Source organism: Mobula hypostoma, chromosome 5, assembly GCF_963921235.1.
Source record: "Mobula hypostoma chromosome 5, sMobHyp1.1, whole genome shotgun sequence".
NCBI lineage: Eukaryota > Metazoa > Chordata > Chondrichthyes > Myliobatiformes > Myliobatidae > Mobula > Mobula hypostoma.
Window position 1 is genome coordinate 189,129,254 of NC_086101.1, and position 13,726 is coordinate 189,142,979.

The 13,726-nt window shown below is 40.8% G+C and overlaps 1 protein-coding gene across 2 annotated transcripts in view; it reads right to left on the reverse strand.

The window, feature by feature from the left end:
• Positions 1-13,726, reverse strand: part of fam193a (family with sequence similarity 193 member A) — a 208,792-nt gene that overhangs the window by 36,042 nt on the left and 159,024 nt on the right. For both annotated transcript variants that reach the window (XM_063049561.1, XM_063049560.1), the window contains exons 9-15: positions 12,299-12,376; positions 9,665-9,780; positions 8,319-8,561; positions 5,583-5,736; positions 3,475-3,651; positions 1,687-1,941; positions 883-1,096 (exon numbers count right to left, since the gene is read on the reverse strand). In XM_063049561.1, coding sequence (XP_062905631.1) covers positions 883-1,096; positions 1,687-1,941; positions 3,475-3,651; positions 5,583-5,736; positions 8,319-8,561; positions 9,665-9,780; positions 12,299-12,376 — 1,237 coding nt within the window. The remainder of the gene's footprint in view (positions 1-882; positions 1,097-1,686; positions 1,942-3,474; positions 3,652-5,582; positions 5,737-8,318; positions 8,562-9,664; positions 9,781-12,298; positions 12,377-13,726) is intronic.

Consider the following 13,726-nt stretch of genomic DNA (forward strand, 5'->3'; position numbering starts at 1 on the left):
GACCAATCTCTGTACTAAGACAAACACAACAAACAACAAAATATAATCCCAATCTTGAATTTGGGAAACACACACAAAATGCAGGAGGAACTCAGCAGGTCCGGCAGCACCCATGGAGAGGAATAAAGATTTGATGATTCAGGCTGAGATCCTTCGTCAGCAAACATCTGGCTGCTGAGTTTCTCCAGCATTTCGTGCAGTACTCTGGATTTCCAGTATCTGCAGATTTTCTTGAGTTTTGGATTTGGGGAAACATGTTTGTTGTACAGTTGAGGTGGAGAAGATAATGGAGTTAAAAATGGGTTGGAGGTCACTGAGGGAAAATCGTGGCCTCCTATCATGGAAAAGGAATAATAAATGACAAGACCAATCCTTTCCACCCTGTCGATTTTACCACGGCATACTGAAATACCTTCCATTTCTGAATTTTGGTTGATACCAAGCGCTGCCCAGGCCGAGAAAAGCAGAGGCAGACACTGAGAAAATCTTCTGAACATTAGCTCCAACTCCAAGACTCCCACAGCTGTTAGTATTCCAAGTCCCTAACACCCTTCTTCCAGTGAGGTGTTGACTTTGAGCTACAGGTATGGACAGAGGTGTAGGTGGATTCATGTGAGAAGAGGACAAGCCAGGGGTGAGGAAGAAAGGAAGAGGGAAGAGAGGGAGATCTTATTCTGTCGGTCCAGGGAATGACTCGCTGACTCTAAAAAATCTAGTTCCTGATTATAACATTCATCATTAAAATATTACTGCAAAATAAGTATCTAGTGTCATGAAATCAAATGATAAAAATGTGCTCTATAGTTACACAGAAAGGCAACATCCAATCTAGAAGCAGGTATATGTTGAATGGGCTATTAATTGAACAGCGTATCTCCTTACCAGATAATGTTTCTGGGAGGAAAGCAGCAGGATTCCATGGCTTTTCCCCATTTATTAGTTCTGATCCCCAAAGACTTGCCAATTTATGGGACGTGAGGAGTGGGTTGTTCCAGTCAGTACTGCCGAAACAGCTCTGATAGATGTGGTCCTGGAGGGATGCACTGAAAACCTGATGTTTGCTCGTGTGATTGGGAGGTGGGGCTGACTGAAGAGTCTGCAAAACAAAGTTAGTTGTTACAATCACTACTGCTTGTGGCAGAGCTGACATCATGGTCATGCCATGCGCAGACCAGGTATGAAAACGAACAAAATCAGCGCACCTAGTACAGATAATGGACTGCCTTCATACAATGTTTTAGGCTATTGCTTACTCCAAATCTTTATTTTTATTGTAACATTCAAGATGATTGCCAATGCCTTCAAATTTCATCTTAATTCCTAAATTGTTGAAGTAGTGAAATTGTTTCATTGCCGCTTCTGGCATCTCCAAGCCTGAAAGCTTGAAACCATGGTGAGCAAAACAGTTCTGAATTGTCCTTCTGCTTATATCTCACCAACGACATATATCGTGTGCATGTATATGCGTGTATGTGTGTGTGTATGTATGCGAGGGTACACAATTATTATAATTTTATGTATTGCACTGCACTGCTGCCACAAAGCAAAATATTTCACAACATGTCAGTGATAATAAACCTGATTCTGGACAGCAAGATTAAATATATATATAAAATCATGCAGAAAACCATTTGTTTAATAAGCAAAACAATGAGAAAACATGTTCTCGCTTTTCCACAGCCTTACCTTGGCGTGCGTGAATGGAGGAGTGGTTGCATACAGAGTAGGATGGAGGAGAGGCCGTGGCAGATGAGGGATGGTGTGCAGCGGTAAATGTCCATGTATGTGAGGGTAGAGGTGAAGAGCAGGATGTGAAGGCTTCTCTGTGGGTAAAAACTGATGGCCACTCGGTAAGCGCCCGGGTGCAAGAGCGGACGTGTTCAGCCCAGAGGCTTCTTGCTTGCAGACATGGCATTCACAAACGTTCTGAACCTGGTCAGCCTATTAGAAAAGTGTAAGTATCATTAGTGGCAGAAACATCTTTAAGAAGAACCATGGACCACACAATGAGGTGGGTGATCGTCTGGTAGGACCACAAAAAATAGGAGCAGCCAGAGATTGGAGCAGAGGAGGGAGAAGGGAAAGGGCGTCGAAGGGGTGGGTGAGAGAGGAATTTTACTGAATGATGGAGCAGTTGAATTCCTGATGTTCATTCTCACCTATGTGCAGATAACACAAGTAATCACAATATTTTACAGTTCAAAAGTCAGATCGATTCAGTCCTGCAGGTCAACGCAACAATTACGTTCCAAATAAAACTCCCCTATTCTGTCTCATTCTATCTGTTAATCCTTTCTCCCTTAAATTTGAATGATTTCTCCCTTATTGCATTCATATCAACTAATTCTGGTGAACACGAGTTGCATAAGAAGTAAAGATACATCCTGATGTTCTTAATGCTTTCATTTCTATCACAAACAAGAGAAAATCTGCAGATGCTGGAAATCCAAGCAACACACACAAAATGCTGGAGGAACTCAGTAGGCCAGGCAGCATGTATGGAAAGAAGTACAATTGATGTTTCAGGCTGAGACCTTTCAACGGGACTGCCAAAGGGTTTCGGCCCGAAATGTCAACTGTACTTTTTTCCACATGTGCTCCCTGGCCTGCTGAGTTTGTCCAGCATTTTTTGTGTGTGTTGACTTCATTTCTACCTTCTATTTAAAGTACTTTTTGAGGGCAAAAGTTTTGAAACCAAGAGAGCTTTTATACTGCATGACTCTGAATGCAGGATTTTCATCATCTCTCTTTGCCGATAGTGTCAAGCCTCCATCGGTCAGAGTTGACCATGGATATTGCATCCTAGCTGTCTAGATGCACAAGCCTGAGCAATATGATATGGAGCACAAGCTATTGCCCATGTAGCAAGCTCCCCCTCCGTGCATCCGATGAACTCAAAAGGTGCATCTGATGAACTCAAAAAGACCCATCCAGTTTGCTACCAGTAACATCACAAGAGTTGTCAGTCAGTGTTGAACTCAATGTAGGACTGCCTTGCAGACTCCAGCTCTGGAGTTTTCCCTCAGAGGTTTTCGCCTGAAGCCTTACCCATGAGTGGGCATAGCTGCAAGGCAGCAGAGGTTTGAGATCAGAGTTTTCCTTCTCATAGATGACCTGCCAACCATGGCTGATGAGTCCCACCTGCCTTTGCCTATAGTATAGGCCCTATACAGTATGACTCCATGATTCTCAATGCAGGATATTTATTTCTCATTGCCCGCTCACACTACGTCAAAAATACTTAATTTCCCAACAATGTTATTCAGTATGTTGTTGATTGGTGAGAGAGTTAAGGATTACAGGGAAAAAGTGGAAGAATGATTAAAAAAGCAGCCATAACTGCTGTCTTGTACAGACCACAAGACAAAGGAGCAGAATTAGGCCATTCAGTCCACTGATATCTTAAAGTCTTAAAAGTCAAATGAGTTGTGTTTTACTTCTGCATTCCTAAGAGCTTTTAGATTCCAAGAGCACCTGCTGACTGGGATATGACGGGGGTGGGCTGTCCCTCACTTCTTCCTTTCTAGCTGCCCTCTTTCCAGGCATCTCTTCCGTGTGCGACACAGGGGGTTCACTGCTGCTCTCTCCATCATCACCATCTTCGTCATCAACTTCCGATGAGCTACTGCTGGTGCTGCTTACCTGGGGAGACTAGAATGCAAAACAGGAAAAAAAGCAAAATGATCATTAAAGCCAAGTCAAATGGACATACCTTTGCATATCACTATACGTTCCTCACATCATCTCAAAGTTCTTCAGCATAAATGAGTAGCTTTGAAGAGCAGTCACTGTTCCAGTGAAGTAAATGTGACAGCCATTTTGCAACAAGTTCAAGCATCAACTTTATTCGCCATAAACATTGACATGTATTAGGAATTTGCTATGGTATGTTGGCGTGAAATGTAACAAAAAACAACATTCAACAATTACAATTATATAAAAATATTCAACTATTATAAGAATAAAGAATTGTATAAGCATATTTATAAAAACATTCAACAATTACAATTATACAAAGTATTCGACTATTATAAGAATAAAGAATTGTACAAGCATAAAGAATTATATTAAAATAAATTTCATTAAAAATATATAAGAATTCCCACAAACAGCAAAGAGATAAATGGCAAAAAAAAATGGTGGCACATTCCGAACTCTGAGAAGAAAACAAAAGACCTAGACTCTGCCAACAGCTAGATATGCTGGTGCTTAACTTGCAGTGATTGGGAAGGAAAAACATAGCCACTTGAAACAAAATGCCCACCTGTGTCAAAGAAAGCAACCAGTCAGTTCGCCTTTTGGAATTCAGGCTGCATTAGACAGGTATGTAGAGCCCAACAGTGCTTGCAGCAACTAGCATGGGGATTTCATCTTGACTCCCCATTGAAAATGCTGGTATTATGAGTAAAACCAAGCCTCCTATAGAGTGATGGACTATTGCCCTAGATTCCATGCTCTGCAGAACAGGCAGCTACAGCTACCTTGTGAAATGGGCAGCGAGGATTCTGCCACTCCTGACAGTGTCCGTTATGCTACCACACTGGAGTGCACTCTTTAGAAGAGTTTTTGTACCTCTTCATTTGCTCTCTGCTCTGAATGTGGATGAACCATAGCCATTCCTTGTGCTTCAAGTTGCTGGATGCACTCATGTATTGGCTAAGCGTGGTGCTCAATGAGATATGCTGGTGTTGGAGGAACAGAGACAACATGGACACGTTTTCAGAGTTAGGGGAAGAAATTACTGCCTGTTCACTGACATTTAAGCCAGAGCACAGCTCCTACAAACTTCTGGGGTATTTTGTTCTTTCATTTTGGTTTTTAAGCCAACTGGTTGTTTTTTAATATTGACTTTCTTATTCCAATACCAACAATTGTATCACAAGAGCATTACCTCCTTCTGTCAATCCATATAAACACTCATCTAATGGAGATACCCTGCAGTTTATTTCGTGGGTTCTGTCAATGCATATTCAGCAGAGCAGGTAAATGACAATACAAACACTGCCCAACTGGAAATACCCTCACAGGCAAGTATTGGAATTGAACAGCACCGCAATAAAAACACATCTATTTTCGTGCCCTCAAATCCTGGAAAGAATTACATATATAATTTTTTTTTAAACCTGAAGTTCGAGGTTAAAAGTTCGAGATATGGATTGTTCCTGGTTTATAAACCAAGATAAAAATAAGGAAGCAACTATCTGGAAAAAAAAACAAGAGATTGAAGAGATGCTGCAAATCTTGAGAAACACAAATAATCTTCATATTGACCAATTGGTTCTAATAAAAATGGAAGTAAGAAAATAGATCAAATTAATAAGTAGGCCATTTTAAAGTAAAAAGTCACTCTGAAATGCAGAACAAACTCCACTTTCTTTGCAAGTAAGCAGAGGACTGTGGAATCCTCTGTGGAGGAGAACTAAATTCTGCAGAAAGTTAATGTCGAGTAAAGAGCTGCATAAGTCAAGCAGCCAGAATTCAACCACAGAGCCAGAGACAAAAAGAAAAAAAAGTCCCACAAGGCTCATTCATGCTACAGAGTCAGACCTACCCTCGACCTCACAACCATTACATTCACATACCTCATCTTTTAATGCCATATTTTCACCGCCACCATTGAGCTCTCCATGGATTCCATTCATGTTGGCTACCACTTCTGCATCATCGTAACTGTTAAGTGGGTATATATCAGCAAACTTGGCTGATAAAGGGGTCACGTCTTCATCGTCACTGCCACTGAGGAAGAAAGCAGAACAGCCACGTCATAGGGTTATGTGATTAGCTTAGAAAATGCTTTGTACTATTCAAAGACAAAATAAGATCATTTCCCTGTCCAGTTCAATATCTAACCAAATCACTGATACAGATCATAAAGTCATTCTTCTTGACGTTATCTTTGGGACAACTGCTGCTATATATGTTGTTTCAACAGTGACACCATTTCAAGAGGATTTTGTTAGCTAGCAAGTGTTTTGCGACATACACTTGGCCATGAAATGAATGTGTTGGAACAGCAACAGAAGGAATGGCATGACAAGTTGGTGATTCACTCATTTCTAGTCCCTCTATCTCTACTTACATCTTGTTCCAAATAGACTATCTGATATTAACAAGACATCAGCAACCATACCGATCTATGTCATCCATCTTCTCTTGGTCTTCATCCTATTATAGATATCCCATTTATTGCCTCCACTCTTCCACTTTTATGTTAAAACATGTATCTGTTCTGAATTTACCACGTTCTCAAGGAAGGTCATCAACATGAAATACGAAAATTGTTTCCCTCTGCTTATACTGAGCAGTATGACCTCACTAAGGTACCGGATTTCTAAAAATAACTTCAAGTTCAGATCTTGTTGCCTGCTTCAAACCCACAAACTTCTGACCAAAGACAAAAATTTGTTAAGTAAAGCTAACATGACCAAAATCACGTTTGCCCATACTTCTTCAGGAGGATACTTGAATTTGGCATGTTCCTTTTACCCTCAACTTCACATCACAATCTACCTTATGATCTTCCACCTACCTGCACTGCACTTTCTCTGTAGCTGTTAAATTTAATTCTACATTCTATTGTTTTCCCTTTATATTACCTTAATGCAATGTTAACTTAGAAAGTAGAACACTATAGTTGTCCCATAATGTTGTGCCAATCTAACGTTCTAAGGTCAATCTAATGTTTCCCTCCCACATAGCCTTCTATTTTTCTATCATCCATGTGCCTAAGAGTTTTGTAAATGTCCTTAATGTATCTGCCTCTACCACCACTTCTGGCAGAGTGGTCCACACACAAACCATGAGGTGTAATTTGGTCCTCAATCATCTAAAAATGCTGTCCCCTGGTATTAGCCATTCCCACCCTGGGATAAGGTTTCTGACAATGTTGTAATTAATTGATCTAAAAGAATAGTATGCAGGAGAGATTTTTCACTGCACCTCTGTCCATGTGACAATAATAAATCAATATGCAGAGCAATACACGAAATGCTGGACACAAAATGCAAAACTCAGGTCAGGCAGCGTATATGGAAATGAACAGTCAACATTTTGTGATGAGACCCTTCTTCAGTATTGGAAAGGAAGGGGGAAATTGCTAGAATAAAAAGAATGTGTGTAGGGGAAGGTGGACTTGTTGAAAGGTGATAGGTGAAGCCATGTGAGTGGGAAAGGTAAAGGGCTGGAGAAGAAGAAATATGATAGGAGAGGAAAGTGAAGGAGGGGCGCCAGAAGGAAGGTGATAGGCAGGTGAGAAGGAGAGTTAAGAGGCCAGAGTGGGGAATATAAGAGAGGGAAGGGGAGTGAAAAATATTATCCTTTATACTTTATTGTCGCCAAACAATTGATACCAGAGTGTACAATCATCACAGCGATATTTGATTCTGTTCTTCGTGCTCCCTGCAGTACACATCCATAGTAAATATTAAACATTTAAATTATAAATCATAAATAGAAAATAGAAAAGGGAAAGTAAGGCAGTGCAAAAAAACCGAGAGGCCGGTCCGGATATTTGGAGGGTACAGCCCAGATCCGGGTCAGTATCCGTTTAGCAGTCCGTTCACAGTTGGAAAGAAGCTGTTCCCAAATCTGGCTGTATGAGTCTTTAAGCTCCTGAGCCTTCTCCCGGAGGGAAGAGGGACAAAAAGTGTGTTGGCTGGGTGGGTCGTGTCCTTGATTATCCTGGCAGCACTGCTCCAACAGCATGCGGTGTAAAGTGAGTCCAAGGATGGGAGATTGGTTTGTGTGATGTGCTGGGCTGTGTTCACGATCTTCTGCAGCTTCTTCTGGTCTTGGACAGGACGACTTCCATGCCAGGTTGTGATGCACCCCAGAAGAATGCTTTCTACTGTGCATCTATAAAAATTAGTGAGGGTTTTAGGGGACAGGCCAAATTTCCTTAGCTTCCTCAGGAAGCAAAGGTGCTGGTGAGCCTTCTTGGCAGTGGACTCTGCTTGGTTGGACCAAGTCAGGTCATTTGTGATATTGACCCCGAGGAACTTAAAGCTTTTGACCTGTTCCACTTGCGCACCACCGATGTAAATGGGGTTGTGTGGTCCGCGACTCCTTCTGAAGTCAACAACCAATTCCTTCGCCTTGCTGACATTGAGGGATAGGTTACTGTCTTTGCACAATGCCACCAGGTTCTTAATTTCCTCTCTGTACTCAAACTCATCATAATACTGTAAGGAGAAATCAATGTCCAATAATAAATCAATATACTAATTTGATATTTTATTCTGACAAGCATGTCTGGGCCAGATGATATCTACATCAATAGTAAAATGACCACAAATCATAGCAAGGACCTGAGCACTTACAAGGTGGGGGCTGAGTTGCTATCAGCAAGGATGAGCCGAGGGTGCTGCTGTATGGTGATGGGTGAACTTGAACCGGATCCTGAGCTTGCAGATGACATGCTGGGGGGACATATTTCTGTGAGGTAATCTGGAGCTGCTTCTACTTGCAATGGTAACGTGTTAATTGAAAGGTCATCAGGAATAGGTGAATCCATGATGCCACATGTGAGGATGTGTGACAGGCTACAGTCATCACAGGTACACCTGTAAGAAAAAAGTTCAGAAGAAAACTTAAGCACTTGAAACAGTCCTTTGAGCAAGGAACAACACATGGGGAACAGGAGTACAGAGAGGTAAGATGTGCTACCTTTTCACTTCTGGTATCTGGCCTTTCATTTGGTTCCATTGAATGGAATTAAAACCTAATCTCCACTGTCAGAAGGGAGCTATACCAATGCTATATTTAAAAATCACTCCCACAGGGAGCGGTCAGTGACGTCTGCACGGGTCAAGTAAGACCATAAGCCGAAAAAGAAATCAAATTTTCTAAGATCTTCCATAAAATCCCCAGCTTGCTAAGATAGTGATCTGTGTAAATAAAGAAAATCCCAGATTCAGATCTTTAATCGAAACAATTTATTTGAAAACTGACAATATTGGGCGAACAGCTCATTTCATACAAGGCTTGTATTTAATCTCACTGGAGGAAAGATGTTAAAGGTTAGCTTTACATGTTACATAGACATTGAAACATACAGTTAAATGTGTCATTTGTATCAATGGTACAGTGTGGCACAGTCACATGGTGGTTAGCGTAAAGCTGTTACAGTGACAGCAATCCAGGTTCAATTCCTGCCGTGTCTGTAAAGAACCTTTATATGCTCCGCGACCACGTGTTTCCTCTGGGTGCTCTGGTTTCCTCCCACACGCCAAAGATGCATGGGTTAGTTGGCTAATTGGTCACATGGGTGTAATGGGGTAGCACGGACTCGTTGGGCCAGAAGGGTCTGTTACCGTGCTGTATCTCAAAATAAACAACCAACACAGTCTGAGTATGTGCTGGGGCAATCCACAAGTCCAGCACACACATCTGAGTGTGCTGATTGATGCAAACGACACGTGACAAATAAAATTAATCTTTAGCTTTCTTTAAAAACTTACAATGGAGTGGAGGATGAAAGATAGAAACCTGGGACAAAAAACAGCCAAAATAAATTGACTTCATCCTAACTGCAGTTTTAATTCTTTGATGAACTGAGCCTGAATTGGAGGCAAGGAGATTCAGCCTTGTTTAATATATTGAAATCGCTCAACCTATCACTTGTTTAAAAAAAACTGCCTGAAGTGAATGCTCCCAGGACACTTACCTGCGCCTGTAGTTGCAGTTGGGACAATCAGGCATGCTCAGTCTTGATGACAACATATGCCTCATTGTATCTGTGAAATTATTTTCTCCAGTTAGTGCTTTCTTGCTGTTTGTAAGCTAGGGGTTGGGGGAAAAAGGGGAGGTAAACATTGTCAATTTAAATTTATAGAATCCAGAACACAACTAGAACAATTAGGAAAATCAAGGATAAGAGCTCTTGCATGGTTACCTCCTCTAATGCTCAACATGGATTTCAGAAACAGGAGTGCTAATAGTGATCATTATAGGGGTATGACAGTGCGCTGTGTGTGAACTTCAAAGTTCAAAATTATCAAAGTACATACATGTCACCATATACTATCTTGAGACTCACTTTCTTGCAAGCATTCAGAAATGCAATAGAATCAATGAAAACCTACACAAAGACTGACATAACCAATGTGTGAAAGACAAGATGATGAACCGAGTGATATAGTAGCCAAACATGCTGTAACACACAGTATGGTTGCACAAATAACACTAAATAAATTACCAGACAACACATACAAAATGCTAGAACTCAGCAGGCCTGGCAGCATCTATGGGAAAGGGTATAGTCGACATAGTTGACAGTTTGCGCCGAGGCCCTTCATCAGTTTCTCCAGTACTTTGTGTGTGTTGCCTGGATTTTCAGCATCTGCAGATTTTCTCATTTGAAATAAATTACCAGCTCATCTTCTGAAGAATAGTGCTAACTGAAAGGTTAACTTTGATTAGTCATCACCATGATGATGTGCCGTGTCCTATGATGTGGGTGAACATCGTCTTTTGACCATGACTGTTACTGGCAAATCTTTCTACAGAAGTGGTTTGCCACTGAGCAGTGTCTTTACAAGATGGGTGACAAAAGCCATAATCAATACTCCTCAGAGACAGTCTGCCTGGCATCAGTGGTCACATAAACAAACAGGTCTTGCAATATGCATCCACCACCTGCTCCCCTGGCTTCACGTGACCCTGATCTGCTGGGGCGGGGGAGGGGGTTAAGAAGGTGCCACATCATGCCCAAGGGTGACCTGCAGACTGGTAGAGGGAAGGAGCCTCTTGCACCTCCTATGGTAGAGACATCTCCACCCGCCACCCAATTATTCAGTAGCCAAATATTTAGCTACTCTTCGAATAGTAACTTCCAAGAGGTGTTGTCAAATATGTGGATGAGCAAAACTTTCGAAGGACAATTTCTCAGAAATTAGTTGGAGTGCAGAAAATTAAAGAGGCAATCTTTAACTTTTATGGGTTAACTGTCATAATTTGCCACCCTATTTTTGGAAGGATATCAGGGACCATGGACAAAACGTAGAAGAGATACATCAGGAATCTTCTGATTTTGAGAAGAAATTGGGAAAATGGAGTATTTTCAGTGGAACAAAGATAGTAGAAAATGATGGCTGTGTAAAAACAGTGACCGATTCTGTGTTGGGCAATTGATTGAAGGTACAATTGCTCCACCACAATATGCTGAATTACATCCTTTGCAGAAAAGCATTTAAAATTTTACATCGACTTTAATGGGAGCCTTTACAGGGGAAATGGAAACAGGCTCAACATCGTCAGGTCTGCAGTTGAGAGACAGTGAGTAGTTTCAAGTTTCTCGGTATATGCATCACTGAAGATCTCACTTAGACTGTATACAATGGCTGTGTGGCAAAAAAAAAGCACAACACCGTCTCTTCCACCTCAGGTGACTGAAGTAGTTCGGCATGAGCCCCCAAATCCTTAAGATCTTCTACAGGGGCACCATTGAGAGGATCCTGACTGGCTGTATCACCGCCTTGTTCAGGAACTGTGCCAACCTTGATCGCTGGGCACTACAGAGAGTGGTACGGACAGCCCAGCACATCTGTAGATGTGAACTTCCCTCCATTGAGGATATTTACAACAGCAGGTGCGTAAAGAAGGCCTGGAAGATCATTGGGGACACCAGTCACCCCAACCATAAACCGTTTCAGCTGCTTCCGTCTGGCAAATGGTACCGTACCATTAAAGCCAGGACCAACAGGCTATGGACAGCTTGTTTCTATAAGCCAATAGACTTATAAATTCACCTGTCTGTATACTGCGGCAGAGTCATAACACTAAGACTTTTATTCCCTCATGTTGTGGGACAGATGTAAGATTTAAATAAATTTAATTTAATTCACTTTGGTATGATCACCCACATTTTCCCTGATCTTCAGGGTATGAGTTTTAAGCTTGCGTAGCAGTTGGCATAACACTATCACATTGTTAACAACTTGGGTTCAATTCCACTACTGTCTGTAATGAACTTGTTTGCTCTTTCTGTGACTGCGTGGATTTCCCCCCCCCCAACCCAAAGACGTACAGATCAGTAGGTTAATTGGTCACATGGGTGTCGTTGAGTGGCGTGGGCTCATTGGATCAGAAGGGCTGAATTGCTGGATATTTATGGTTTTATGATGAGAGGAAGTGTGTCAGTGGTAGGAACTGAGGTCCAGATATTCCTACTTCTTGTGTGAAATGTTCTCTAAATTTACCCCCAAATGGCTTTGTTGTTAATGTATTGCCTTCCCCAATACCAGGCTATTCAGATTAGCAATGTCACATTATTTCTGGATTTAAAAGCCAGCCATTTTACCTGCTCTTCTAATAACCGGCGCTGTTTGAAGAACTCCCAGTCATCCTTTAACATTCGCTGCTTGGTTTTCATTGCAATCTAACAAACAAAAAGTATCAAGACATCAGACTTTGTCTGTCAATAATCTTTTCAAAATGAAGCAGTCTGTTGATTCTATGTAACAATCTATGTAGCAGGTCCTGATGAATTAGTAATAGAACAAATTATCACCCTTGAAGATTATGAAATTGAAAAACTTACTGATTTAATCAATGACATTTATGAGACTGGAATAATACCAGAAGAGATGGAAAAAAAATCAGTATTTATCACTCTACCTAAGAAACCTGGAGCAATAGAATGTGAATTACATAGGACCATAAGTTTAATGAGTCATATCACTGAGATACTTCTAAGAATTTTGATGACAAGAACTAAAAGTAAAATACAAGCTGAAATAGGCAAAGAACAATGTGGTTTTGTGAAAGACAAAGGTGCAACAAATGCAATATTGATGTTAAGGATACTATCAGAATGAGCTATTCAAGTACAAAAAGATTCGTTTGTTTTATCGACTACACTAAAGCATTTGATAAAATGAAGCACAATAAGTTATTTGAAATATTACAGAAAACTCTAGATCTAGATTCGAAACACTTCCGCCTAATCAGAAATCTGTACTGGGAACAAACTGCTGCTGTAAGAATAGATGGAGAAGTGAGTCAGTTTATGAAAATCAAGAGAGGTGTTAGACAAGGGTGTGTTTTCTCCCCTAGTTTATTTAATGTGTACAATGAAACAATATTACAAAAAAATGAGACATCTTGGGAATCAAAGTTGGCGGTGAAAACATCAATAATTTCAGATATACAGATGACACTGTGTTAATTGCAAGTACGGAGGAAGAACTACAAAACTTAATTGATATAATTGTTGAAGAAAGTGCAAAAATGGGTCCAGCTATCAATTGCAAAAAGACAGAATGTATGGTGATATCCAAAAAGAAGGAGAATCCTATCTGCAGACTGAGAATAAATGGGGAAGACATAAAACAAGTACAGAACTTTTGCTACTTAGGGTGACATCAGATGGCAGGTGCGACGTGGACATCAAAGAAGAATAAGGCAAAAGACACCTTTACGAGAATGAAGAGTACACTGACCAATACTAAACTAGGCATGACAACCTGCCTCAGAGTACTGAAATGTTACGTTTATTCTGTTATGTTATATGGCTCAGAATATTGGACAATATCTAGTAACATGAGGAAACGAATTCTAGCAGCAGAGATGTGGTTTTTGAGGAGGATGCAAAGAATATCATAGACGAAATGAATATCTAACGAGGATGTCATGAACAGAGCAAACACAAAAAGAGAAATAATGTGTGAGATCATGAAAAGGCAACGTAACTTCATTGGACATGTAAATAGGAAAGAGGAGATAGAAT